This window comes from Adiantum capillus-veneris, chromosome 24 (genome assembly GCF_014529385.1).
Source record: "Adiantum capillus-veneris isolate H3 chromosome 24, ASM1452938v2, whole genome shotgun sequence".
In the NCBI taxonomy this organism is placed as follows: Eukaryota; Viridiplantae; Streptophyta; class Polypodiopsida; order Polypodiales; family Pteridaceae; genus Adiantum; species Adiantum capillus-veneris.
Window position 1 is genome coordinate 10,777,676 of NC_140954.1, and position 26,336 is coordinate 10,804,011.

General features: G+C 40.4%; 1 protein-coding gene and 1 pseudogene across 2 annotated transcripts in view; one reads left to right on the forward strand and one right to left on the reverse strand.

Moving 5' to 3' along the window:
* The first annotated feature begins 20,991 nt into the window (after positions 1–20,991).
* Positions 20,992–21,484, forward strand: LOC147425937 (chlorophyll a-b binding protein CP24 10A, chloroplastic pseudogene; annotated as a pseudogene).
* Positions 21,485–23,214: 1,730 nt separating this feature from the next.
* AUG2 (HAUS augmin-like complex subunit) overlaps positions 23,215–26,336 on the reverse strand; it is a 59,664-nt gene continuing 56,542 nt past the window's right edge. For both annotated transcript variants that reach the window (XM_086499310.1, XM_086499311.1), the window contains exons 4-6: positions 25,062–25,130; positions 24,187–24,300; positions 23,215–24,059 (exon numbers count right to left, since the gene is read on the reverse strand). In XM_086499310.1, coding sequence (XP_086355436.1) covers positions 23,652–24,059; positions 24,187–24,300; positions 25,062–25,130 — 591 coding nt within the window. In that variant the 3' untranslated portion in view covers positions 23,215–23,651. The remainder of the gene's footprint in view (positions 24,060–24,186; positions 24,301–25,061; positions 25,131–26,336) is intronic.

Here is a 26,336-nt window from a genome sequence, read left to right on the forward strand (position 1 = left end):
CACATAAGCGGAGAACACGAGAACCCCATGGGGATGCCTAGGCATTGGTTGAAACAGAGTCCATCAAAAACTATAGTACAGTTATTAAAGCAACCATGAGATGTAGAGGCAAAGCTTCTCTTCATTGAAGTGTAAGGGGTGTACGGAGTAAGTCTTTTTTAACCACCTAGGTTTTTTGGAAAGTGAAATGTAGAAAAGAAACTTCTTTTTTGCATTGGAGAAAGCCATTTTAATCACCTTGGCTAGAACATTCTTAAGGCCAAGATCCCCATCAAGGGGGATGTTTTCATAGCATTGTGTGATATCTGTTGAAAAAATGTGGAAGATTTGCTGAAGGAGGTTAAGCGAGACCTCAGAAGAGTTTTTTGTTAGCCAGAAGGGGTTGTATTGTATTTGTAGGAGGTCGTGGCGGATTTTCTGTTTAGTGGCACAAATAAGTTCTAACTCAGCTAGTACTAGGTCAAGGCAAAGAGTGATATCCTTGGTGATATCAATAAACATACCATTGGAAGTGTTAGATATCCATCTGAGCTTATGCTTATGTATCTTATAGGTGTAAAACAATACTGGTAGCTTAGTATTCTGTACAAAATAGCCTAGATTCCCTAACTCTTTTGAGATGTTACTGGTAACTGTTTGTAATAAAGAGTTAATTCTAAAGAATTCTTTTCCAGACACCCGATCCGCTGGCAGCTGCCAAGCTAGGTTTTTGTAGATAAGAGTGGGACATTTAGAGCTTTTTTCAAGTCCGAATATGAACCATTTATTAGAAATATTTTGAAAATCAAGAGCAAGTTGTGATGTAAGCCAGGAGTCATCAGCGGATAACCATTTTCTAGGAATTTGTGATATTTTCTGAAAGAAACATTCTTTCACCACTTTAGTTAAGTCCAGTAGGACTGTCTTCTCCAGTCGGAGAGAACTGACAAGGTCAGTTAGGCAGCTTATTACACTGTGTCTGATAGAGCAAGGAAAGGGTTTTTGGGAGAGTTAGGTATGTGATTGAGCCCATTGTCCAAGAATCTATGTACTTTAATATTCTCAATAATGCTAAATATCACAAGTACAAATGTGCATACCATTTGTATGAAACATCTTGCAGAATGTGGTAAACTGATAGCATGTACATTCGAGAGCAGATTCATGCCGAAGAAAATCATTACTATAAACCAAGTTTTTTACGGGTTGTTGATACATCCATCCAATGAGTATATTATCCAGTAATTTTTGATTGCCAAAAAGGAGGTCAAAAGCACTCACAAAAAAGGGTTTTACGTTGTATCCAATCGAGAAGTACATTGTGGAAGAGACGGTGTATGTAGAAATAACCTTGGTTTGGAGCAACCTTGTTGAGAGTTCTTCGATCGCAAGGGCTTGTAGTAACCTGCAATACCACCAAGGATTACAATTCAAGAAAATTCCTGACGGGGGAGTTTCTGCATCTTCCCCTAGTGTAGCTACGAGCCTTCCCCTGGTTAGAGGAAGAGCTAGGAGTTAAAAAACAAGTAAAGGAGTTGGGGGTAGTAAGAGAGTTGGGTCTTTTCAGAGCAGGGGAATCACCCTCATCAATTCATGGTTTGAGTAATCTAGTGATGATATTAACACCTTTGTAGTTAGCATAAGTAGTTAGGTAGATCCCTGGTTCATCAAATTTCAGTTCTTTTAAGATATCCAACATTAAGCCACGAAAGATGTTAAAGGAAATCTGAGCAATTACTATCTGTTTAGCTTGGCCACCCAACCAAGAGCATATAAGAGAGAGGTGAAAATCCACTAGTTTTTCCGAGAAGAGTAGGTCAAGATGGTTGAGAATGAACCAAATGGCATGATCAAACCACATGATGCTGGATTTGCAAGAGGCTTTAGGGTCAAGAAATCAACGGGCACATTTTACATAAGGCCAAAAAATATTCCAGATGGATTCTGTGTAGAAGTCCGGGTTACTTATAGCAAATTCCATGTTCCCTTTAGTACGGATGTAGAGGCCACTATTGGAAGGGCATTTAGAATGGTCAATGAGATTGAGGTTGAAGGGTGCTTTGATGAGCTCCCCTTTGTCAAGAAGTTGTCCACCTTTTAAGATCTTGAGTCTGCAGTCTTCCACAGTAGAGGCAGGGAGGTTGGCAAGGTACACCCGGGTTTCACTCAAAATGGGTGCTAAGAACGCCTTGTTGGGCAGGATCCAAAGCTGATGGTCGACCCCAAAAGATTCAATTTCAATATTTCTAACATGTAAGACAGAAAAAAGATTTTTGGCACCATTTCCAAGAGGTTAGATTCATTGAGGTAACAAAGAGTACTCTGAAATTCTTTGACGGCTTCAAGAGCCGCACTATCTCTACAAAAGATACCACCAGTTTGAGGGATAGTCGGGGTAGCCAGTGTACAAACAAAAGATGGATTGAGGCCGCACAACTTCCTTTAAATTAGCACCAGAGGAAGAGAATAGGGCAAGCTCTTGTTGGTATTGTGAAAAAAGTATGGGAAGTTGGGCTATGTACTGGGCAATCAAATTTACCCCTTCCTTGGAGTCCTTCTCCAAGGTAGCCAAAACTTTAACCCAATCATTAAAAGACAACATGTGTAAGATAGACATTTTCTTGTCTAAGGTAAGAGCTCAGTCATATATTAGTTGAGAGGCATCCAAGCTGTTAATACATCTGAGGACAAGAGACGTGGCCACCGAGAGGGTCTCAGAGGTCAATTCCAATCCTTGTGAGAGAGTAAGAGTCTGCAATATTTCAAAAAAGTTTAGTGAGGTTACATTTACTTACAGTAGTAAGTAATACAATCCTTATCCACAATACAGCATAGTAGGTACTATAAAATAATGAGCATGTACAATGGTCAATGTGAAATGCTTATAAAGCTAGCAAGATATGAAGCCATCTGAACATATGATTTGCATGCAAAAGATGTCGGTCTATAGAAAATCCCCAAAGCTCTAGCAGAGATTGTTATTTTTCCGTGCTTCAACCATTTTAATTCCTAAACTCTTAGTTGTATGTATAAATATTGTAAGGGCCTTCTCCTAGCCCTTACGCGAGGCCAACACATCTTAGCCACCGACTTAGAAACTGAAAAAGAAAAGGAAAATAATAGGAAAAAAAAACGTTCGAGAAAATTCGGACTCAATTTAAGCACCAAAGTATACTCACGAGACACTTCCGGCTTATGCCATGGGAACATGGACGTAACCAATGCATAGGAAATTAGCTTTTCATTTTGAGAAAAATTAGCATAAAGGAAAAGATAAGATATGGGGGGGGGGGGGGAAAGATAAAGGAGAAAAGGAGAAGATAAGGATAAAGTGAGTAAGTAACTTGTTGAGAAAGTTTTGATAAGCAAAATAAGCTATCAAGATAAGGAAAAGCACTTATCAAAAATGTACATAAAGAGAGGGCTTCTCTTCTCTATTTTTTTTAATTCCTCTCCTTCATTTTCTCAAGGTGCAAACTTCAGAGTAAGCTTGAGAAAGCCATAGCCAAACCTCTTTCACACACACGCACATCTCTCCAAGAAAAGCCATGGCCAAACCCTAATCAATTTTGTCAAAAACTTGATCTTCTTCTTTACACTACACTCTCCCTCTCCTCTCTCCTAATTCTCAATATTCCCATAGCTTGAATCCCCTTTGCCTCTTACCATTCTCTCATTCCAAGTAGCCAAATTGGTGGTCTTCAAGCGAAGTGAAGAGCCGACTACATCCAAAGCAAGGAGAAGACTAGACCATACACACCCTAAAGTAATGTTTTCTTGTTTTTTTAATGCTATTGCCCTTGCTTGAAAGTGAATTACTTTCATGCTTACATAAATTTATTCTTAAGCTCTCATTTTTCCATAAGCAAGTCTTTTGTTTGGGAAGAAGAAATAACTACTTAATTTTATTGTTTTCCTCTAATTATGGTTCATTACTAATTATAACTAACCATGTTGCTAACAACTAACCCCAATGTTATTTCAAGTTCCGTTGTTTCAAGTTCTCTAGATTACCAGATTAATATGGCATAAAGAGAGTAGAAAGCACTCTCTTTAACCATAGGTGATTGGAGATCATAATTATATTTCAAGTTCCGTTCTCTAGATTACCAGACTAATATGGCATAGAGAGAGTAGAAAGAACTCTCTTTAACCATGGGTGAATGGAGATCATACTTATAATTCAAGTTCCGTTCTCTAGATTACCAAACTAATATGGCATAAAGAGAGTAGAAAGAACTCTCTTTAACCATAGGTGATTGGAGATCATACTAAAATAACATGCATATTGGACGATGATTAGTATCTATGTTGCGTACCCTTAAACCCCACCACAAATATCTTTTTCTATTTTTAAGATGCACGAGATAATTTCCACATAATCACCAAAAAAAATTTGAATTAACCATTCTATTCAAAGTGGCATTATAATTTACTCTAAAAAAATTCTCTTATGAAAGGTTCACAAGCTTCTCTTTAATTTTAAGAAATAGGATTTTTCTTCTTTCAAAGAGAAAAAGAGCATGTGTGTAAGGTTTGTTTAGTGATACAAATAAGTTAATACTAATTCTCTCAAGGAAAGTTAAGTTTTGAAGGGTAGCACTATCTTAATCAAAGGAGTTTTTACTTGGAAGTGAAAATTTTCTTCCAATTAAGGTTATCCCCCCCCTCTTATCAATTGGAAAGTCCCGAAACCATAAGCCTCTTCTAACCACATAATTAATCCTCTCCACGGTCGCAAAGGTATGCCTAAATCCCTTCTTAAAGAATAATTTCTTAATCATTCATACACTATGCATGAGCATTTTTCACTATACTAGCATGTCCACTCTTAGGAACTTCGCATTTTTTTTACGCTTACACTACCATGCATGGAAGGGTTTCACTCTTTCATAAACACTAAAAGGAAGTTTCATGATTGTTTGTCTCAAGATTGCAAGTTGGTGCATTCAAAGTTGTGCATTTACCACGCATAGATCACACCAAAGCACAAACTCATTGTAGAAATCATATGCATTGATCACTTTAAATTTGTCTACTTTCAAGTTGTTTTGCAATTTCGAAGGGGGGAGTAAGAGGATAGCTTCACGGATGTCGTGACCATGTTTCTTGAACATAAAACTCTCATCGCTTCCATGGAAATGCCCCATGGATGGCAAATTATGCAAAGGGATCTAAATGGGATTCATCAAAGTCGGGGTTAACTTCAAACTAACGTCAAGACAAAATCTTAAACCTTCAAGAGACTCGTTGTATTTCTTAAGGTCTTGTTTGATTAAAAATTAAAATAAAGTAGGAACTAAGAGATTATAACTCAAAGAACTTTACCAAGAATATTTGACGTGGATAACCTTAGCATAACATAGAATATTTAAGTGTGAACTTTATCTCACATGCTTGGAAAAGGCCGACGCAGGTGTTTACTTATGGGATACAACGGGGGATGGTTATTTTCGGCTAGGACTTGTAATCGTTGGTCATGTTTTGAGCTCGGGTTCGTTCACTGTCCTAGAAATGGGATAGGGACCCGCGGGTGATAGGGACCCACAAATGCGTTTGGATCGGCATAGTCCGAGTAGGCCTGATGCCGATGAGAAAAGGCGGAAGAAAAATGGATTCATGAAGGGAAGAGGATAAGCGAGGAGGATGTGATTTAATTACGGAACTCTACTAATTGTTTGGTAAAAAGGAACCTTGGAAAGGCTAGAAACCTAAATGGGCTATTCCGTAATTGTCCTCATCATCTGAACATCTGCTTCTCGGATTATTGCTTTAAAAAGATTCTAGAATTGATTATTTTTTTGTAAGCCTTTTCCACACAAGATAAAGAAAAATAAGAATTGGAAATTGTGTCAAGGTGCCACCTCCACACGTGGTGGACGAGACAGGATACCCAAGTCCTGGGACAAGGATAGGGATATGCTTGGAGGAGTATATGTGATTGCTTGAAAGATTACTAAATAATTTTATTAATACTTAAGGAAAAAAAAGAAAGTAAAATATTCTAAAAGGAAAAGGTGGGAACGACCTAAGAAATGCACACTTGCAAGGGTATGCAATAGTTTGCATAATGCTTGAAATGTACTCTTGGTTTGACATGTTTGGAATATTTTTTTCTAGTATCATAGTACTACCTTGAAAGGGTGAATTTATCAAATGATTCGGTGGGTGGGTGGATTTCAAAGGATTAATTTGTTGGCCAGAAAGTTGAACCCAATTTTATGTTGTCCATTAAGTTAAGATCTGGGGGAAAGGATCTCGATCTATGGAGTGGGGATTAAACTTGAGAACGAGGGCTTTGTGTAGTTATTCAATACACGCATCTTAGGGGAATGAACTGACGGCTGTGCTCGGTCATAGGCGAGAAAAAAGCTTCACTGACCTTGAACCAAGGATGAATTAGAGGACTCCCACCAATTGAACCTGGAAGGTTAAGTTCACATTTAGTCTGATAACTTTGACTATAAATTTTCAAAGCAATAAGGAAAGATATTTTGAGGTTAAGGTTTTGTAAGTGAAAAGTGAATGTTATCACCCCCTTGAGTTGGCATCAAAGAGCGGGAGGAGTCCTGTCTTGGTGTTGGCGGCCTCAAGCGGAAGGGATGTCAAGAATCGTGGTGTATCCATTAGGAGATAGTGCAGCCGACGGTCGCTAGCATGGCCCTCACAAATATGATGGCATAGCCACATCTTAAGGATGATAAGGGACTTGGCCCACTATCTTCTACCATAACAAGAACCTAACATACCATAATCCGAGTAGCTACACTCATGCATCTCTCCGTGCATGCCCCATCATGTGAGGGAGCCTGTAGCAAGAACAATTGACTCACACTTTGGCTAACACTATACCAACTTTGGTCTTCACTTATTTACTAGCCTTTAGTTGAGTTTATTGTCCTACCATGGAGCTTAGGACAGCACCGTAACCTGCTCTTTGCGCATGATAGTTTCCTTGATTGTGATGATGCATGTATCCACTACCTCGTGCGAATGATAAATGTACATGACAAGTCACCGAGACAAAGCATGTGTTTCGATTAAAATTTTCAGTATTACCAAACACTTATTCTCCTCGTTAGACATGTACATACACCCATGGAAATTATGGCATCATTATTAGTTTTCTTGTACACTTACTAATACTACTTCGTAAGATATGTGCCCTTGAGCTTCTCTTCCTTCTTCTCCAAGATTTGCATGCATTTCCACAACTCTAAATCCAACAAGAGCACCTACCAACAAGGGTGCCATGTGAGGATTTGCAACTATGGAGAGACAATAGTTTGTATCCAAGTAGCCTCTGTAGGCATAAAGGGAGGAATCTTAAACTCTAGTGAGTTTTCTCGAGCAATCCCTAAACCGAGCAAAACACAGAAAAAATACTTGAAAAATCACAGAGCATTGAGGGTGTTTTCATTACTTTTAAGCATCATAATGAGAGGGTGAAAGTATGTGTTTCTATCTAGTTCAAACTTTTTTTGTTAGATGTTAGGCCTTGCTTGCCAACATAATGAAGTTGATGGATGTTCTCAAACCACGGTGAACATTCAAAAAGAAAATGTATATTCACAACTTGAAGACCCTATCCCTCCAACACCAAAAATCTCTGGTATATAAAATCTTTGACTTTTTTTATATATTAGCGTGTAATGAGGGTGAAGGAATATGAGCTTGATATCATGCAAGTAAGTTGGATAAATACACGGCTCCGTAGGCTCAATGCCAATATAGCCTTGCCGGAAAGATCATAGTCATATGCATGTGTGGCAGAGAATTCTCATTCTTGCTTTTAATGGCATCGTACTATTAAACAACTTTGTTTGCAAGCCTTCTCATTTTCAGACAACCATTTAGGCACAGGCCAGGCAACATATTTGATACTACCTTTTGTGAACAAGTTTAGAGCAGGGTCACACTATCAATTACTTCTTCTAATAATTATGCCTTGGTGGTCATGTGAGAGAAGGATTTGAGCATAGTAGAAATGTGCAACGGCTTTTGGAACTATGCATTGCAATTAAATGGGTTTGAGTGGTGCAGCTTTTATAAGATGTCCGATGATGCAAGCATGATATGGATTCCTAGAATTGGCTACATCACCTCCTTGCTCTCCTATGTGCAGGCCCAGCCTCTCTCTCTCTCTCTCTCTCTCTCTCTCTCTCTCTCTCTCTCTCTCTCTCTCTCTCTCTGAAGTTAGAGTTTCTCTTCCTCTTCTTCCGAGTCTTCTTCTCTCTCAATCAATTGATGATCTTGAACCATCAAAAGGTAGCTTTCTCTAGCAACGCACACCAATGTGGATTGCTAGAGAGAGCATGTTATCGCCTCTTCTCTCTCTCTTTCTCTCTATCCCTCTTGGCTAGAAAAATATAATTTTCCTAACTAGTGAAAATACAGGAAAACTTGAAATTCTCATGGTTTTTAGGTCAAAATTTGAAGCTTTTAGCCATAGTTACACCAAGACGTGTAAATTTCTTGAATTTCTCAACTGCAACCCCAAAATCTAACCAGGATTTTATAATTTCAATCGGTTAAAATACATTGGACCCATTTTTTCAGTTTGGAATTCTGCAGCATTCTCCCTCTCCTCATTTCTCTCTGTAGAATGATGAGCATGTGCACAAGAAGTAGGAAACAAAGGCTCATCACCGTTTACTAGTCAACCTAGTGCATCTCTCTCTCTCTCTCTCTCTCTCTCTCTCTCTCTCTCTCTCTCTCTCTCTCTCTCTCTCTCTCTCTCTCTCTCTCTCTCTCTCTCTCTCTCCTTATTAATATGATAATCTCTCTATAAATGAATTAACCTTTGCTCAATTAGGATTACGACTGCTATCCACATCATCAAGTTCGCATAAGTTTATACTTCTCTTGAAGAACAAGAAGAGTGCCCACTACACCTTAGTAATCTTAGATTTCATATATAACTTGCCTACTACTGCTTCATACATCGCCATTGGCAAGCCTACAACATGCCACTATTGTGGGTTGCAAGGGGACAAACAAAGAAATTGAGGGCTACCCTCGTCGTTTGCACCAGCCTGTTCACAGATGAGGGTTGGCCCAAAGAGAGAGAGAGAGAGAGAGAGGGAGGGAGGTAGGGAGGGAGGGAGGGAGGGGGGGCTCTACCGTTGCCCCACAAGCCTCTCACCCCCGATCTTGCAAGATCATACTACCACGTCATCCCTTGCATGCATCGCTATTTACCTGGTGATCTATGCACGCATGCATCTGGTGAAGGCTCACAATCTTTCCCTCCACTTCCTTCACCTTGATGCAGGCCTCCCAACCTCCCTCATTCCTTCTACGCCGCCACGCTCCCTACTCCCAAAAGAATGCACCTCAAAGCAAATACCTTCAAAGCAGAATCCTCTGCATAACCCTTCAGCAATACGTTTTTCATTGTACGTGCGCGAGGAGCGGACTGTATCTGTGGTGGCTGCGAGTGAATCGTGAGGACAAGACTCACATTCAGGGACTTGAGATCATGCCAATCAATCTAGTGAGGATGTTGCATGTGGTGGAGGCAGCCATGCCCGAAGGAAAGATGAAAGTAACACAAGTTGAGCTAGCTAAGGAGATCTCTCCACAGAGTGAATGACACTATCTCTCTCTCTCTCTCTCTCTCTCTCTCTCTCTCTCTCTCTCTCTCTCTCTCACACACACACACACACACACACACACATACATTATACATCAAGCATATATAGGTGCCATCTCTATCTCTCTCTCTCTCTCTCTCTCTCTCTCTCTCTCTCTCTCTCTCACACACACACACACACACACACACACACACATTACATTACATCAAGCATATATAGGTGCCAGCAATTGGTGGGCAAAAATCCATTGAACTTACTGAAGCCTCATGTGTTGATAAAATGAGTGACGTGATTATGAGAGGTGTGGATTGAGGTAGATTGCAATGTTCATTGACGGTGCATGCATTGACGGTGCACGTCATTAGGAATTTCTTCTTTGAATTTATCTCAACTCGAATTTTGTTTCTTTGTGAAATTGATTTTTCCCAAACACCCTTGCGTAGGGAGCACAACAAGTAAAACCCTTTGTATAAAAGGTCAATGGCAGCGCATCAAAGAATTACCTTATCCGTGTAGCGATGCATGCCAACGTGCGGTCCTAGCGGCAGGTAATGTGTAGGGAGGGCCAGGGTGGAGAAACATACCGGAGGATGTGCACGTTTAGAGGGGGTGGATGTCGTACTGTGACATGTACATAGTGGGAACACATGCTACAAGAGTTATCTTGTAACTTTTTAGATACATAATTATATTTCCTATAATGTACATATGCATATTTAAGTATAATAATAAGCCTTCTATCTTATCCTATTATTTTTCTCAAGGGTAACATATCCTTACTTTACCATCAGAAAATACTATGGGAAAAGCATCAATAGCTCCGCCTCTTTAACTTGGGGCAAAAAGCATTGATTCTTTATTTCTACTATTTCATTATCATCTCACACCCTAGCTAGATCCTATATCTAGGGTAAACTCCAATATATATATATATTCTATGTATTTTTTATACTTTTCTTATATTTCTTTTTAAATAGCTACTAGGAGAGAATCAAATCCTAGTGGGACACTAGGTGGCATGATTTCAAAGATACACTTATTTTAATGCATTATTGCAAGCATGGTTACAAAACTTTGTCAAGGAGAAATGTCATGCTTTCATATGGCATGAGGTGTCCTTGGGAATTAAATGAAAGTCAAGGCTAAGCAGACCACATGAAGACTTTTGCTGCCATAAATGGACCCTATTTTGATGAATTTTTTACACAAGGTTCCAATCCGAATTGGAGAATGATTTTTAAATGAAAATCGTAGCTAATGAGCTGAAGTTTCTGCCCATGTTTTTATTTTTTTATTTGGAGCTACGATTAAGGAGATATGATCAAAATACTGGACCTCAGTCTGCCCACATCATGCAGGGACAGCTCATTTCCAACTTTTCCAATTCCTGTTCACACTGGCTCCTCTCTTCTTGTGTAAACCCTTGTGGGTTCCCTTCACCTATAAAAGGGGACCTCTTCTTCCTTGGAAGGAACTCAAGCATTCAAGCCATTGATGAGAGGAATTCTTGAGGGAGTGAGTAGTAATGCCTAATTGTACTTAGCCCCATTAACATAAGCCCAAGCCTACACTTTCTCCTAGAGGAAAACTAGCCATTCTTGTACGCCATCCTTGGAGGATCAAATCTAATCAAAGAAGGTGTTGTACTTGGCGTATCAATCAAAGTGGAATTATCCACTCTTCTTCTCTCTCCATCAATAATGGTGCCGAAGGGTTTCAAGTAAGATGTGTTCTACATTGATGTTTTCTTGATTTCTTGTCGTTTTCATTTTCATCTCTAATCCAACATATATATATATATATATCTAATCTCATCTCTTAAACCAAATCTATCTCTTTCACTCTTAGTAATTCATCCTCTCTACAAATTTTAGGTTCTCCTTGCTACAGGTACATCTCTCCCCGCAGTATCCTTATTGCCTACGGGCAACAATAGGGCTTGGGAGGGAAACTTCTCATCTCTTCACTTCTCTCATATCTACATTTTTCTCATATCTACATTTCTCACATACTATCCTAGATGAATAACCCACATGATGATCATTTCTATCGCTTTCACTCTGTACGATCTATTAGAATTAACGTATGGATTAGTCGTAAAATACACTTTCAACAACGTATAGTGTTTCTCTTCGGCCCTGAAAGGCTCAATGAAATACTTCTATCACCGGATCCCATCATACTACCTCTCATAGACTATAACTTTTCTTTTGACGTAAGCGTAGTTATCTTGCTATGAACCAAGAGGATTTGTACACACAATTAATCCCAATCACTAGAAAAAATATATATATTATGGTAAGCACAAAACTACAATTCCAAAGAACAATTCGTAGCCTATTTGGTCAGCCAAGATTGAATGCCATTAACTCATCCATTAACCCTTTCATATTACCCATGATACGATATGACCATAGCCTTGATGGTTTCATCTTCGTATTGTTTTGACATTCTCTTTTGCGTTCTTTCTTTGTGTGTGTGAGTGCAAGAGAGAAAGAATGAGTCTTCTTTGATTGAACTTCTTTCCAAACCCTAGTCTTCATGGAATCTATGGTTTAACTCCTTCATATAGTTTTTGTTGAGTTCTCTCACAAACTCTCACAGCCATAAGCCCGGTGCTTTCCTGGCAAGACCGCAAATTTCTCGACATATTTTTGGTAAACCCGACGCGAATCTGCTAGGGCGAGAGTTTGTGGGTAACCATGGGTGATCATGTTGAGCAACAGGGTATGCATTTTGACCCAGCAACAATGCAAATGTTTCAAGCATTTGCAATGTTCATGCAACAACAACATGCTACTGAAAGAAGGGAGATTTCAGCAACGAAGGCCATACAAGCGGTCGTCAACAGAATGGATCAGTTCAATGGCAAAGATGTAACCAAGTACTTACGCGAGTATGTGAAGGAGATGGAGCTGCATCGCGTGTCAGAAGGTGAGATGATTCAAAGCTTTGAGCTAGTTGTTGCTCCAGAAATTAGGGAGCATGTTAGGGCAATTAAAGATGGGCATGGGAGAAATTGGGAAGAACTCAAAGTAGCTTTAAAGGAGGAATATTTCATGGAGGACTCTGAGAGAGTGACCAAAAGGACATTCTTAGAATGGGTAGTCAAGCCAAAGCAAGGACTATCAATAACAGAGCTACTTAGGGAATTTGAGCGCCGCTATGCACAACTCACTAGGACAGAAAGGGCCACACTAGATGCAGAGAAGACAGATCTTTTCTGACAAGCTACAGGTAAAGAGTTTCAAGAAAATTTGGAGCTTCTTCTTGAAGATAAAGATGCTGAGCAAGGACTAAAGACCGACTGGAATGAGGTTGAAGGTGCTGTCTCACTGCTTGCCAAACGACAAAGAAGAAGGGACAAGATGGTAGTAAACACTACAAGTCCTTCCACCTCAACTTCTGACAAAATGGTAAAGCCTACTTTTATCGCTCCTAAGTTTGATGAGTCCATGCTAGATGAGCTTGTGAAGGGAATGCGTGACTTGAAGGTGAAGTTTGCAAAGCTTGAAGAAAAAGGCCAACCATCAGGGCCACTTCCTAGGCAAAGACAACAGCCCAAAGAAGGGTTTGTTAATAGATGTATTTGGTATGATAGTACAGACCATGTAAGAAGGGATTGTGATGATTTTAGTGATGCTTTGTCAAAAGATGTTGTCTTTTTTAAGGATGGTAAAATCCACTTAAGAGAGACAGGTCTACCCTTGAGAACTAACTTTGGGAAGGGGGGAATGCAAACCTTAGTTGAAGATATGGCAACCAAGCATGCCACCTCTTCAGTTGAGGCAGCTACTTATGGAGTAAAAATTGAACATTTTTGTGATGAAGAGGTGAGTGACCATCATGGTCAAATTTGGCCAAATGTCATGCAATTAGCTAAAAAGGGAAAGCTTACAAAAGAGATTCTACATGAAGCAGGTGATTACATACGTCTAGAAATAGGATGGAATGATCCAGTGGACTCATTGTCAGTGCATGCCTACATTACAAAATGCCAACAAAATGAGGCAATTGTAGAAGAGAAGCGCAGACGTGAGAATGCTGATGAAGGACCATCAAAAAGAGCTTCTAGAAGTGGGGGAAGAAGCGACTCAATGCCTTCTCAAACACCCTCAACACAAGGAGCATCTCCACCTGAAGTACTCATGGAGAAGTCTACAACAGGAAAGAAGAAAGAGCCAATGAAAGGTAAGACAAAAGGCCCAACTTATAAACTACAATCTGATATTGAGGTTGCTACAGATTTAAAGAAAGTCTTGGAGGAAAGGATCTTGAATAGCAAGATTGAGTTTACTCTGGGAGAAGTTCTTGGCATTGCAAAGCGTGAATTCCATGAGGAGATCATTGACATCATCAAGAGAAAGAGGCAAACCCTTGCTGAAGTTTCTCGTCCACAAGTTGAAGGGGAAACCTCAAAGACACAAGGGATGCAACTGCAAAATAAGAAGAATGATGGAGCTGTGGTAGAATGCTACCAATCTAGTGGGAGAGTGAAGCAAGTGTATTTCTCAAATGATGATGAAGAAGTTGAAGATATTCCTAGGAGTTACTATTCACGAAGTCATTGGGCAAGGGCTACTACAAAAACTTTGGTCAAGGTAGGTGATCTTGAAGAGCCATTTGTTGCCTTGATTGACCATGGTTCAGAAATAAACATAATGTCAAAGAGTCTCTACAACAAGTGCAAATGGCCGATGGACACAGATCATGGCTGGATGGTAAAAGTGGCAAACAATTCATCCGGTGAATTGTATGCAGCATGTCCAGGTGTGAAGGTAACAATAGGTGATGTAAAGATTGACCAAAACTTCTTTGTACAGGATACATCTTCATATCATCTCATCCTTGGACAACCCTACATTGTGGGAGTTCGAATGGAAACAAAGGTAATGGACGATGGTTCAGCATATGCTAGGATACGTAGCAAAGATGGTAAACGTGCTGTCCAATTCCTCACAGTTTGTGTAAACCATGAAAGAAATCGTGACAACCTCAGAGAACATCCTCTACCAAAGGTGAGCAAAGAGTTTCATGATCATAGAGAAATGATGGGTTTTGGCCAAGTACCATTGTAAAGCGGGATTGTAGTGGTACAGAAAGAAAAAGGGTCTCGCCTGATCCAAAAATAGGTGAAGCATTTTCAACGAGCTCCTTGGTAACAAAGAATGGATCAGTATGTTTTACAAAACTTGAAGATTTGAAGAGATGTGAGAAGCAATATGTGCATAATGTACAAATAGGCATGAAAAAGAGTGGGTTGCTAGAGCCTACTGAAAATGTTTTGGGTTTGTGTGAACAAGTTTCTTTTGTAGATACTATGGGTGAGCTTGATGCTATAATGAGGTCTAGTTTGCATCTTGAAAATGAAGTTGTGAAAGTTTGCTCTATGGAAATGTATCAAGTAATAGAAGCCTTTAAAGAAAGCCAAACAGTAGGCCCAAAAGTCCATGTTGAAACTAAATACAAGAGTGTAGCAAAGAAGGTGAAACCAGTAGCTTCACCCTTACCACCCAACAACAGGGAAAAGATTGAACAGGCTTCTTTACAACCAAGTTTGCGGAATCCTAAAAAGATCGGGCATACCTTCACAAAGGAGTCTTTTCAAGAGTTGCAGATTGGTTGCGAGGAGTTTCTAACACAGGAGGAGACAAAGTGCTTCAAAGAAATGCTTTCAAAGCATGGTAAGGCTTTTGCATTTGAGCCACATGAGATAGGATGTGTTGATCCTTATATTGTAGCTCCTATGGTAATTTTCACAATACCTCATGTGCCTTGGAATCTGCGGCCTATTCCGGTTCCAAAGGCTCATTTGCCAAAGTTAGTAGAGCTACTGAATGAGAAGATCAAAATGGGAATCTTGGAGCCTTCTTGTGCTCCATACTCACACAGGTGGTTCACAGTTCCAAAGAAGAATGGTTCTCTACGCTTCATCCAAGATATGCAACCAGTGAACAAGGTGACAATTAGAAATGTAGGTACAGGTCCAATTGTCGATGAATTTGCAGAGGCGTTTGCAGGGAGAGCAATCTACTCAATGGGGGATCTCTACTCAGGGTATGATCAATTTTAGCTTGCAATCGAAAGCAGAGACTTGACAACCATGAGGACACCTTTGGGTTTGGTAAGGATGTGTACCTTGCCACAGGGAGCAACCAACTCGGTTGCACATATGATGAATGGGATGAATAAGGTCTTACGTGACTTTATTCCTCAAATCACAATGCCTTTCATTGATGATTTGCCTATCAAAGGATGTGAAGAAAGTTACAAAGATGAAGCTTTGGATCTCAAGGGATGTCGCAGGTTTGTGGTAAATCACATAAATGATTGTGATAAAATTTTGTCTAGGTTGGAAGAAGTGAATCTTACATTGTCAGGGAAAAAGTCTATGTTTGGTGTCAATGAAGTGCTCATTGTGGGGCACATGTGCGGGCAATATGGTAGGAAACCTTGTCCATCAAAGGTAGATGCCATCCAAAGAATGAAAGAAACATGCACTAGCATCACTGAGGTTAGAAGGTTTCTGGGAGCATGTGTCTTCTATGTTATTTGGATTCCACATTATGCACATGTAGCTGATCCTCTTTATCAGCTGCTTAGAAAGAATCAAAAGTTTAAATGGACAGAAGCACATGTAAAATCCATGAAAAAGCTAAAGGAGTTACTCCAGTCAGCAACGACTTTGAGAAAGGTAGACTATGAGTGTCAAAGGCCAGTGATTGTGACAGTAGATACCAGTCCTACAGGGATTGGATGGGCAATAGGGCAAGATGACAAAGAAGGACACAGGTATGTGGTAAGATTTGGAGCAAAGGTACTAAGTGCTCGCCAAAGAAACTATCCACAGATAAAGAGAGAGTTATGGGGTATGGTTACAGCCTTGAAAAGTGGAAAAGAGTACCTAATTGGTGCATGTGTGGTTGTAGAAACAGATTGTCTACCACTTCTTGGGATGATTACAAGCTGCTCAACACCAGACATTGCTATGTTGCGGTGGATTGCCTACATTAAGTCCTTAAATCCCGAGTTTAAGCACATTGCAGGTAAAGACAATACAGTGGCAGATATGCTATCAAGGGCAAGGTATGAAGACGAGTCACAAATGATTGATGAGGGAGATGATGTAGGCACAAAATTCTATTCTATCGCTCATGTCAAAGATAACAATGTCTGCATGACTAATTCACTTGAATTGTTCTTGAAAGATCTTTATGAAGGTGATTGGATTTCTATTGGAAGGTACTTGAGTACTCTAACAAAACAGGATGATTGGTCTGAACAAGAATTCAAGAGGATACGCAGGAAAGCATATGGGTACTTTTTAAGGGATGGTTACTTGTGGAAGCATCCTAAGCAAAAGGGTGCTACACCACAATGGGTTATATGTAAAAAAGAGACTCAAGTAAAGCTCATGCAAGAGTTTCATGAGAGTCTATGGGCTGGACACAGGGGTGTGTGGGCAACCTTTTCCAAGTTGAAAGAAAAATATTGGTGGAAGGGTATGTATAAAGATGTATCTCAGTTTGTAGAGTCATGTGTAACTTGTCAAATGTATTCAAATGTTCGACATCGTGATGGATTGCACCCTACATATCCACTAGCCATGCACTATAAATGGGTTGTGGATCTAGTCACGATGCCTTTAGGACTCTGGCAGATGAGATACTTGGTTCTTGCACGAGAGGACCTAACTAACCAGGTTGAAGGAAGAGCATTAAGAGCTAAGACCACAGAAGCTGTGTGCAAATTCCTTCTTGATGAGGTGATTTGTCGTTATGGTTGTGTGGGAAAAATCACTGCAGATCGAGGTGAACTGGATGCCGAAGAAGCAAGGGAGTTCTTTTCTAGATTAGGGATCAAGCTTTCTCTTACTACAGCTTACAACCCTGAAGGCAATGGAAAGAGTGAAAGAGGGCATCCTCCTATCATCAAAGCTTTGGCCAAGGCTTGCGAAGGAAGAGTTGGTGAGTGGCCAAAACTGTTACCATATGCTTTATGGGCTGATCGTACAACACATAGCTCAGTAACTGGCTACATGCCTGCGGAGCTAATGTATGGTCAAAAGCCAGTGATGCCGATTGAGGATACAATTCCCACATGGAATGTACTACCTTGGCAAGAGGGGCTTAGTAGGGAAGATCTCCTTGCATTGCGTATAAGGCAACTAGAGAGAAGACCTGGAGACATTGAGGCTGCAAAAGAACGACTCAAAAATGCAAGATTGAAAAACAAGGACTACTTTGATAAGCGACATCGGCTCAAGAGCAAAGCAATTGACAAAGGTGACTGGGTTTTAGTGTATGATAGTAGCCTTGATAACCAACACACAGTCATGCGTAAGTTTTCAAAAAGATGGTTTGGACCATATGTTGTAAAACATGTGCATGAAAATGCTACTTACAGCTTGTCTGAACTAGATGGCACAGAAGTAAAGATTCCCATTGCAGAAAAAAGGATCAAAATGTTTAAGAGAAGAGGAGACAATGATCCAGAAAATGCTGATGAGGAAGAAGAGCAAAACACAGGTGAAGATCAAAGTGAAAATGAAGCTCTGGAATCATCCAGTGAAGATGAAAGCAAGGAAGATGTACAAGAGGGCTGATCTTACAAAGAAATAATTTGGCACATACCGGAGGATGTGCAGGTTTAGAGGGGGTGGATGTCGTACTGTGACATGTACATAGTGGAAACACATGCTACAAGAGTTATCTTGTAACTTTTTAGATACATAATTATATTTCCTATAATGTACATATGCATATTTAAGTATAATAATAAGCCTTCTATCTTATCCTATTATTTTTCTCAAGGGTAACATATCCTTACTTTACCATCAGAAAATACTATGGGAAAAGCATCAATAGCTCCGCCTCTTTAACTTGGGGCAAAAAGCATTGATTCTTTATTTCTACTATTTCATTATCATTTCACACCCTAGCTAGATCCTATATCTAGGGTAAACTCCAATATATATATATATTCTATGTATTTTTTATACTTTTCTTATATTTCTTTTTAAATAGCTACTAGGAGAGAATCAAATCCTAGTGGGACACTAGGTGGCATGATTTCAAAGATACACTTATTTTAATGCATTATTGCAAGCATGGTTACAAAAATTTGTCAAGGAGAAATGTCATGCTTTCATATGGCATGAGGTGTCCTTGGGAATTAAATGAAAGTCAAGGCTAAGGAGACCACATGAAGACTTTTGCTGCCATAAATGGACCCTATTTTGATGAATTTTTTACACAAGGTTCCAATCCGAATTGGAGAATGATTTTTAAATGAAAATCGTAGCTAATGAGCTGAAGTTTCTACCCATGTTTTTATTTTTTTATTTGGAGCTACGGTTGAGGAGATATGATCAAAATACTGGACCTCAGTCTGCCCACATCATGCAGGGACAGCTCATTTCCAACTTTTCCAATTCCTGTTCACACTGGCTCCTCTCTTCTTGTGTAAACCCTTGTGGGTTCCCTTCACCTATAAAAGGGGACCTCTTCTTCCTTGGAAGGAACTCAAGCATTCAAGCCATTGATGAGAGGAATTCTTGAGGGAGTGAGTAGTAATGCCTAATTGTACTTAGCCCCATTAACATAAGCCCAAGCCTACACTTTCTCCTAGAGGAAAACTAGCCATTCTTGTACGCCATCCTTGGAGGATCAACTCTAATCAAAGAAGGTGTTGTACTTGGCGTATCAATCAAAGTGGAATTATCCACTCTTCTTCTCTCTCCATCAATAATGGTGCCGAAGGGTTTCAAGTAAGATGTGTTCTACATTGATGTTTTCTTGATTTCTTGTCGTTTTCATTTTCATCTCTAATCCAACATATATATATATATATATATCTAATCTCATCTCTTAAACCAAATCTATCTCTTTCACTCTTAGTAATTCATCCTCTCTACAAATTTTAGGTTCTCCTTGCTACAGGTACATCTCTCCCCGCAGTATCCTTATTGCCTACGGGCAACAATAGGGCTTGGGAGGGAAACTTCTCATCTCTTCACTTCTCTCATATCTACATTTTTCTCATATCTACATTTCTCACATACTATCCTAGATGAATAACCCACATGATGATCATTTCTATCGCTTTCACTCTGTACGATCTATTAGAATTAACGTATGGATTAGCCGTAAAATACACTTTCAACAACGTATAGTGTTTCTCTTCGGCCCTAAAAGGCTCAATGAAATACTTCTATCACCGGATCCCATCATACTACCTCTCATAGACTATAACTTTTCTTTTGACGTAAGCGTAGTTATCTTGCTATGAACCAAGAGGATTTGTACACACAATTAATCCCAATCACTAGAAAAAATATATATATTATGGTAAGCACAAAACTACAATTCCAAAGAACAATTCGTAGCCTATTTGGTCAGCCAAGATTGAATGCCATTAACTCATCCATTAACCCTTTCATATTACCCATGATACGATATGACCATAGCCTTGATGGTTTCATCTTCGTATTGTTTTGACATTCTCTTTTGCGTTCTTTCTTTGTGTGTGTGAGTGCAAGAGAGAAAGAGTGAGTCTTCTTTGATTGAACTTCTTTCCAAACCCTAGTCTTCATGGCATCTATGGTTTAACTCCTTCATATAGTTTTTGTTGAGTTCTCTCACAAACTCTCACAGCCATAAGCCCGGTGCTTTCCTGGCAAGACCGCGAATTTCTCGACAACGTAGACAGAGAGACTAGTCACTGGTACGAGCTGATTTCTTTCTTCCTCAAACGCACACGTACACACAGAATCACAATTATACACACACACACACATATTCTGAACTCCCTATCGAGTTATTCTATTTTATGCTACCCATGGTGTTGCAGCTCCTAGCTTTTATATCTGCATGTTATGGACCTGCTTGCATATGGGTTATGAATGCCCAAATCATCATTCATACCTTCTCACACAGCAAATTGATGAAGCCCATGCGGATCTCTTCATGGAGATCCAAAGAGGAGCGCATGTTGGCATGTGATCATAGGTGTGCCGAGTTTTTTTGTAAGTGCTTCATTAGCCACGTGTAGGCACTTGCATCGCATGTGCCACGCACGCACGCACGCACACAAGGCAAAACACTCACATTTGGGTCCAAGAGAAGGATCGAGAAAGAGGAAGCAAGGTAGTAGCAGGGGAGAGATGGATTCAGAGTAGATGGGGAGGGCGGTTGTGGTTCACTACTACTCCATCTTTCACACGGCACGTGTGAGTTCAGGTGCAGAGAGAGAGAGAGAGAGAGAGAGAGAGAGAGAGAGAGAGAGAGAGAGAGACCATCCTTGGTTGAGGCTTACTGGCTAAGACCAAAGGCACGTTTGGGGCGGGGGGGGGGGGAGTTTGCTCGCAGGGGAAAGAGTGAGGAAAGATAGTTGGAAAGCTTGCTTCTGTGTAGCTATGGTGGCCATTGTACCAAGCTTGTCATCCATCTCTTCTTTGCATAGTGTCGCCCTATGCTCGTCCTCTTCATCAGCATCCGTTTCCTTGAAGTCATGTCCCTCCCTCTCCTTCACCTCCTCCAATGGCTTTTGCCTTATTTGCATGGTCAGAAAGAAGGTCTCTGCCTGGTCCTCCGGAAAGATGTCATGCCTTTTTGGGATTAGGGGAGGTGGCAACCTTGTCGATCTTGAATGGCTTGATGGATTGCTTTTCGATGACTATGGCTTTAATCCCCTCCAACTTGGAAAGGATACAACTACCTTTGTAAATCTTCGTGGGGCAAGTATGGAGCGTAGTCTCCTAGTTCCAAGATTGAGCTCAACCTAGAGCAGTTGCTCCATTCTCTTTTGGAAAGTTGTTGGATACTCAACTATTGTTGATGCGATGGTTTGAGAGCACGAGATGGGTTGACTTCTTTGACACCGGTACCCAATCTTTCCTCAGGTTTTAGTTTGCTCGGAAATCTCGCTCGGGCTATAGTAAGACTCGCATAGCGGAAGCCATAAAGCATAGGTTTGTCTTTAATTGATTTGCAATTTTTTAGGGCTCTCCTTTACTTTAGAAGACTCACATTATGAGCAATTGTCCCTCTTAGCCACAAGTGTGTAAGCTATCAAATAGAATCTCATTTCAACAAAAACTAAGCAAAGGTCCCAATCATTATGTTAAAATGTGCACAACAGTATATATCACCATAGCTCACATACCTTCAATGGAAGCAAAGATACCGCTTGGGACTCTCCTTTACCCACCACTAGACATGCCTGCTGCACTGGAATCTCCACCATCTTCAACACACGACATCATCCTCCTTGACACCGCACTCGATTCTTATGTCATCAAGCCCTTCTACTGTAACCAGCTACTCTTCAAGGTCAATCAGGTCCACCTGGTTGTCATCTTCAACTTGTCGCACCTCAATCACCTCTTCTATCGGCGCATCATGCTCTTCCAAGGTAGAGAGAAATTCTCCCCACACTACATCCTCCTGGTCATCATCCATAGATAAGGCCACTTCATTCCTTGCGGCAAGAAGTAAGCCTACTCAAGGCAAATGCTTTAACAAACGAAAGCAAAACTCCTCAAGCATTAGAGAAACATCATCCTGCAAAGCATGGACTTTGAATCTCCAATAGAAGCAAGTGAACATGAAAGTAGAACATTGAGGAAGGGAGCATCACCGAGGACAAAAGACTTGTATGATGCACAATCATGCGGAACAAACCAAGTGAAATCTTGTGTGTAAGTACGGAACCTGCAAATGTCAAGAACTATGAAACATGCTTAAGAGGATGGTGACAAGTCCACCATACATTTTGTAGATGACATATCTACCCCTTATGTTTGTACCACTTTGGAGATAGCCCAAGAGTGCTTGGTCTTAGTTGTGATCATGAGTTTGAGGGGAGGGTTCAATGAGACATTATCCCTTTATCATTACTCATTCAATCATGTCAATGTTTGTCTTTGTTGTCCAGTTGGGCTAGATTTGGAGTCGGAAACAATGAGGATAAATATCATGGCACCTTGATTATGTGCCTTTTAGGCACTTATAAGCCATTGGATATTTGCTTGGGGAAGATATTGACCAAATGATGTATCCCAATGTAGGGAAGTGAAAACTAAAAAGCTAAATCATCAACAGGGCGCTGGATGTATCATATGTTCAAAGCTTTGAAGTGGCAAAGAAAGAGAATTATCAAAACAACAAACAAACAATACATAAGCGCATTTCGTTTCAGGAAATGCTAGATGGAAGTATCTCAAAAAGCTTATAGATGAACAAAGACATGCATGTCTCTAGCCAAGACTATGGATGATGCATACTAGACCAACAGACAAGTTATTACCCCGGCCCATATGGAGTATAGTGTATCTTTTGAGGAAGAGGGCCTTCTACAATATAGGTTATTCAATAAATGCCATAGTAATAGTGACTATGGCCAACTCGGAGGAAAGGAATAAGCAATGCAAATGAGCAAAGCTAAAATATATAAAGTTGGTCAACGTGAGCGCGCACAAGACTCTCTAATAAAAAAAAGAAGAGTCTAAAGTGTGACCAAGATGGTTCTCAGTTATGCAGACACTGATACCGATACCTTCTTCCTTTCGAAGAACCAAAGAGGTAAGAGGAAAAGAATATCATAATAAACAGAGGGGAGTGACCTTTGCTCGACTATATCATGCTAGAAGCCCCACAAGGGCACCTCAATAGATTCTTACAAGAAAGTCAAAAACTTCAAAGTGAAGCACACAGCTCGTACTAAGGGAACTCAATCTTGTCGAAAAGGACAAGGTTCATTGAGAAGTTTGTCAACAGGCATGCGATGCATGGTACCATGGCGGTCAATTCATGTGAAGGCATGACCAACAGCAGGGTATCCCATGGAGCTCTAGAGCATGAACTCGTAGGTCCATGCCTCTCAAAAAGCTTGACAAATAGGAAAATGGGCAATTTGTTTGTTGATAACTGCAGCAGGGAAAAAAAAATCGTTTCTGTTGAAATAATGACTGATGCTATATTGACGTAGACATGCAAACCTTCAACAACAGTCAACACATTGCTGAATCATGACCAAGAACCGGGTGTAGAGCACGACACTAGTAGCAAATTTGCTTTAAGCTTTGGAATTATGGTAGGAGTCAGAATTAAAACCGGGCCAAGACAACCGTCGCTGCCTAGAATCGTCTGTCGACTCAGTCTGCCCAAGCTCAGTAATTGAACCTCCCCACTCCGAGTTCTCTATTGAAAGCTCTGCTTGATCTGACCTCTTCCGACTACGAATCAGAACATCATCTGAATTTGGTTCCTCTAACACAAAATTTGCCGGATTCCAAGAAGGTGGGGTTGCACAATCCGAGTCCACGCGGTCAGAGACCCACGATGCATCTTTTGCAGGGGTTGTGGGATAAGTGGAGCGAACGCGAGCCTTTTGCATTGCGGCTACCGCTTCTCGCATTGCTGAAAGACCTTCAAAATACCGGGTGCATGATGCAAGGGCAACTGGTATGGGCCTCAAAAGCTCCTGCAAAAAATTGTCCAGTGGTAAGGCATATTCAAATCCCAGCTAAATGGTTATAACCATCAGCAATTTTGCAAATGCCTTGAGGCAAAACAGAAGCGTAAGTTTCCTTGAGTAGGATGACACTCACCCCCCATACTGCAGGAGAATGCTTGAACCCTTGAGTCCACTGAAAATCCGACACGGCAGCAGTTAAAGCACCATAATCACCAGCGGCTTTTAGTAGAAGCTCTGAGAATTGTTTCTGCACAATAGCAGGTTAAATAAGCAAGTTTACAAAATGAATTACTGAATAAACATTATCATGGCTTAGATAAGAGCTCAGGCTATGTGATACACTACATTCATTTCAAAAGACAGAGATGATTGCTGATGTTTCAACATAATGGAGATCAGATGCTGGTTTTCCCATGTGTGTCAAATTGCTTAAACTGCTGACTCATGCATTATCAAAACCTAAAACAATTGGGTCTGAGAGAATGGATAAAACAGAGGTGCCTCCAAGCGACAGCTGAGACCATTAAATCAATGCCATTCTGCTCTCTCATATGCCTAATGTGGTGGCTTTAAATTGCTGACTCTTACTCTATCAAAAACTAAACAGCTTGAACTGTGACACTAGAATGGCATAGACGTGCTCCAAAACAGCTGCTGAGACATTTTGAGTATCGAATAACACATCTCACAACTCACTTTCAGGCAGAGGAGAAAATGTTGGTTTTAGGTCCAGAGATGTTATTGATCATGGCTCACTTCGAGAAAGTATATTAAAAAGTTGCATCAATAATACAAACCATTTGAAACGTGTGACTCAATGACAGTAGTAGTAATCAGATGTTGCACTTACGTGGGTGCATATTGCCTTTTACTGGAAAATGGAAAAAAGGAAACTCAAATGTTGGAGAACAGTTTTATGGAGAAAGTGAATGGAAAGCTAAGACTATTAGATAGCACGTGGAATGGCAACAAGGAACAAAATGCTTATATGATAACTTATTACATTACTTGATATTCCGTCTCCACTGGGATGCAATCTAATGAGTAAGGTTGTTGCAAGCGAGCTATGATCCGATCCTGCACACAAAACAAAGCAGCTGTTTTATTAAGATTATTGAGACACAAGGGAGATAAAGAAAGCTTTATTAACGTCTTCTGGAGGCTGAAGTCGGCCTATGAGACAGAGCTATGCACATGTCTTTTGGACATTCAGAAAACAAGACAAAAGTGCATAAAATGAACATGCTACAAAATAAAATAAATTGACATGGGGGTGTGTATAGCTCTTCACTTTTATGAATGGACAGAGAGAGAGAGAGAGAGAGAGAGAGAGAGAGAGAGAGAGAGAGAGAGAGATGAAATGAGCTGAAATAAAATGTTATATTAACCATTGTTACGAGGGAACGCCTATTCGGGCAGAGAGGGGGGGGGGCGTTTTTCTATCTTGTGAGCCTTCCCGTTACAAAATGCCCCTCCCCCCACCCCTTACTGTAACGTGACACATCCAACCCTATGTGTCCGTGGACAAGCTACAGCATGACCAGGGTTCAGTTCAGTCAAGTCAGTCTAGAATAGGAAGTGATCTGGCACTTTTGTGAGTCTGTTCGCAGATCTAGCATGTCCAGATACTTAGAGTAGATGCATATCCTCTGGTTGTACACAACATGATCATCAGATTTCAGTCAGAACCCATCAGGAGCATTTTTACAAAGCATAGACCTATTTTCCCTATTTTTGACATTTTTCACTTATTATTTTTAAGTGACTTTTGTTGGGAACTAGGTAGGGCAATTTTAGCAAGCAAGTACATAAGAAACCTAGCGCTAGCACTTTCTGGTAGAAGAAGCGGGAAGGAGAGCACAGGCACCCCGTGCAAAAGGCCCTCTGGAGCATCTTCTCAACAAGAACCAAGACCAAAGAAAGCCAGTGTTTTCAGCCAATACCAGCGTTTTTGGGACAGCAGAACCTAGCGTTTTCCAAGCAGTGGGACTAGCGTTTGTGAAGCCTAAGTTCAGCGTTTTTCAAGCAAACCATCCAGCGTTTTTGAACACAGCAAACCAGCGTTTTTAAGCCTGCAAATCCAGCGTTTGAAACCCAGAAGAATCAGCGTTTTTTGTTCCCTCAGATCAGCGACTTGCAGCCGCAGCATCTCAGCGTTTTTACAGCAGTAAATTCAGCAGGAAATCCAGCAAATTCAGCAGACAAAGAACAACCCAGAACATAGCATTTTCAGCGCGTCGTCGTCGCATCGTTGACGTCACCGAAATAGAGTCAGAATTGAGC